Genomic DNA, 3,680 nt, shown 5'->3' on the forward strand with positions numbered 1-3,680 from the left:
TCAATGATCGAGAAAATTGCCACCATTTTCTTCCATCATGCAAACTCTATGTAGATTCTAAACCAATCACTCCTCCAACTACGATTACACATTTAATACAACTAGACTTATCCATTTAACTGCACCACACAGCCACGATGCTACCATCATACCTAACACCCATTGGCAAGCCACTAAACTTTTTCACCTTGTTTTTTGGCATGCCAAAGGCGAAGCCATAGAGCTTGTTTTGGGTACTCTTATTATGGGAATTGTGCAAAGGCCTTTAAAGAATGTTATGATGGAAAGGTATCTCGAGTGGGGTTTTAAAGCTTGTCATAATCTAAGAGTGAGGTATGAAGAGAGGGTTGTCACATCTAATGGCCTTTTGGAGGCCTAGTGGAACGTTCACCTTGTGTTTAGAGTGTGTTCTCGTGTCTGTCAAAATGGGCAAAAATGCTGAGAAAAGTGCCAGCGCTTTGCTTATTCCCCCCATTTGGTCCCTACTTTTTCGCTGCCTAGACTCAACATTTTCATGCCCCGCTGGAGACGGAGAAATGCAGGGATTGGGTACTGTCTACCAATCGTAGCTTCAAATCAAGAGTAGTTTATCAAGGTTTTCCCACTATTGTCAAAGTTTCTCTCCATCACCAATAATGTAGAGTGAGTGGGAACGTTTGCCAGACTTGGCAGGTCGCTACCAAGAGACATAGCGAAAATGCCAATGTAGAGGAGTGCTCTTAGGGTAGAGGGGCCAGTCTTCTGCAGGGCTGACTTTTTGATAGTGTATTGGGCAACACCTATGGTTTTTTGGAGTGTTTTCAAGATGTAAATGCATCTCATAGATAAAGATGGAGGGAGTATATAATTTCTTTATTTAAAAAACGGGAAAAATTTTTACATTGGTAGAAAACCTCGACCCAAATTTACCAAAGGCATTGGTGGGCCACTACTATGTCACATGAGGGATAGCTCAATTTGTTAAGAGAGGTTGACAACTACTAAAAATCATGTGGCAAGACCCAATAAAGAGGCATGAATATGTGGAGAGAAAAGGGAAATTGTAAAGGCACGTGCCCCTTTACACTAGTCTGTTGCATGGGGAGTTGGGGTCTACTCTTCTACTCTAGTCTAAAAGGTGACGGAACAGCTCACGTAAGTTGTTCAATTCCACACGACACTTGAAACTTGGATTTAAACATCCGCTCTCACTCTACGATATAGATCCTTGTTAATTGCTGCCCCCTCTCAAGTCTCTCTCGCCATAGCCAATCGCCATGCCCCTCCCTCTTATCCCCCTCGGCTCCCAAGGCCTCATGGTAGCTTCCTCAATCCTCGCCTTGCCAATCGCTCGCATTCTCGCAAATTCGTTCTCTCTCTCTCTCTTTCTCTCTGCCTTTGATTAGATGGGTTTGGCTGTTTTTTCGTTGGACGTTCTCGGCTTTTGCCTGCGCAGGTCCCTCAACTCGGCCTAGGTTGTATGAGCCTCTCTTCCTTCTATGGACAAACAGATGGCCAGCGCAAGGGCCTGACTGATGAGGATGGCATTGCTCTACTCAAGCATGCCATTGAAAGCGGAGTAACTTTTCTCGACACTGCGGATATCTATGGTCCTTTCGCAAACGAGATCTTGATTGGCAAGGTATCAAGAAGGTTGCAGTAAAAGTTACACTTCGCTTGAGGCTCCTGGAAGGCCATATTAGTCGAGCAATCCGCTGACAGCGTTTCTCTTTTGCTCTTATAGGCGCTTAAACACTTTCCGCGGGAGAAGATCCAGCTTGCCACCAAGTTTGGGAATGTATCAATAAATGGCGTTGCTGTTGTGAAAGGCACACCAGAGTATGTGCGCGAGGCCTGTGAAGCGAGCATGAAGAGGTTGGAAGTGGATTACATCGATCTTTTTTATCAGCACCGCGTTGACAAAACAGTTCCCATTGAGGAAACGGTTCGTAGATGTCTAGATGGAGTTGTCAAGGGGGTTTTGGTCTATAATTGAATCCATTTGCTGAAACATGATTGCCCGAGAAAGGGATTAATTCCTCTGATCCTGATTTTCTTGGTTGGCAATAGTACAGTCATTTTTTTTTAGCAATTCAGGTTGTGATATTGTGAAAGGGACTGCCTGCAATACGAGTTTGTGTAGCTATACTTCATGTCTTGCTTCTGATGATGGCAGGTTGGAGAGATGAAGAAGCTCGTGCAAGAAGGCAAAGTGAAATATATTGGTTTGTCTGAAGCCAGTGTTGACACTATCAGACGAGCTCATGCTGTCCATCCAATCACTGCTGTCCAGCTGGAATGGTCCCTATGGTCAAGGGACGTGGAAGAAGATGTTATTCCAACATGCAGGTTTGTGCAGATCTATGATTTTGACATAATTAGTTGGATTCTCTTAGCACGGCTATTTGGGTATATCCAGCTTGGAATTATCTTATTTGTTCTGTGATCACCAATTGGCAGGGAGCTCGGGATCGGAATAGTGGCGTACAGCCCACTTGGGCAAGGGTTTTTCTCAGGAAAAGCTGTCGTTGAAAGTTTGGACAAAGTAGACCCCAGGATGGTACAGTTTCGTCTTTGATATGGGCGTATCACATTGCATAATCATTCATCAAGTAGAATGGAATATTTTTCTGTATGTATCAAAAAATCAAACTAAGATGATGTCGCCATGCCTTCAAAACTGATATTTCTTTTCGATACTGGACCTATAGCTATATCTTCCTAAGTTCCAAGGGGAGAATTTTGAAAAGAACAAGGTGTTTTACGAGCGCATTGCTAATTTGGCGAAGAAGCATGAATGCACGCCTGGGCAACTCGCCTTGGCCTGGGTTCTCCATCAGGGAAATGATGTTGTGCCAATTCCAGGTAAGATTGCTTTGCAAAATTAGTTCTGAGTGCCGAATCAAATGGGCGTTTATGCAGCTTTTGAATATGTCTACGCCAAGACAAATTTAAGTAATTCCTTCATTTTGAAACCAGGGACAACAAAGATAAAGAACTTTGATGAGAACTTGGTCTCCTTAAAAGTCAAGCTCTCCAAAGAAGATGTAGATGAGGTCACAGCTGCAGTACCTGTGAGTGAAGTAGTAGGGCAAAGGTACAGCGGCATTTTTTTGGAAAAGACGTACAAATTTGCAGACACCCCACCTCCGAAAGCATGATGAAAAAACTACTTGGAGAAAACTTTGGCCCCTAAGCCCCTTAACATCTTCATGAGGCAGTTATCTCAGGGTTTGCTTAGAAATACTCTTTGCCAACTAAAAAAATCGGCAGCAATGGTCCATCTATCTGGGTATTAGAAATTTCTCCCGAGTTGTACAGATTTTTGTGTGTACCACAGCCAGAGACACGGGAATCGTCGTATGCGATAACACGAGTTCCAACCCACATTGATATTCTAGCTCTGTTCGAGACAAGTCACAAGACAGTTCTTGTGGATTGGATATACAACACACACATACGTAGATGTACATTATTGATGTATAATTTTCTATCACATTTAAGTTCCCTTGAATAAAAAGTCAAAATCCACATTAGTCTTAGTGGCCCTCGACTAAGGTAAATGTTCCCCTCATCACGTCCTCCCTCTTAGTAACTTAATCAAGCCTTCTCTCTCTCTCTCTCTCTCTCCTCCCCTCCTTGTTATGCAACCCTCCATATCTCTCTCATTCCTTACCCCCTCTCTTCCTCTTTTTGTCACT

At 43.4% G+C, this 3,680-nt stretch overlaps 1 protein-coding gene across 1 annotated transcript; it reads left to right on the forward strand.

Moving 5' to 3' along the window:
* Positions 1 to 1,225: 1,225 nt before the first annotated feature.
* On the forward strand, positions 1,226 to 3,426 carry LOC147892811 (putative aldo-keto reductase 1). The gene is made up of 7 exons (XM_087386709.1): positions 1,226 to 1,298; positions 1,436 to 1,621; positions 1,724 to 1,924; positions 2,156 to 2,328; positions 2,440 to 2,539; positions 2,691 to 2,844; positions 2,959 to 3,426. The coding sequence occupies exons 1-7, from the start codon at positions 1,257 to 1,259 to the stop codon at positions 3,138 to 3,140; spliced, it is 1,038 nt and encodes a 345-aa protein (XP_087242835.1). The 5' UTR covers positions 1,226 to 1,256; the 3' UTR covers positions 3,141 to 3,426.
* Positions 3,427 to 3,680: the final 254 nt, after the last annotated feature.

This window comes from Dipteris shenzhenensis, chromosome 16 (genome assembly GCF_047967505.1).
Source record: "Dipteris shenzhenensis isolate YYH24624 ecotype China chromosome 16, Dip_SZ_1.0, whole genome shotgun sequence".
Lineage (NCBI taxonomy): Eukaryota > Viridiplantae > Streptophyta > Polypodiopsida > Gleicheniales > Dipteridaceae > Dipteris > Dipteris shenzhenensis.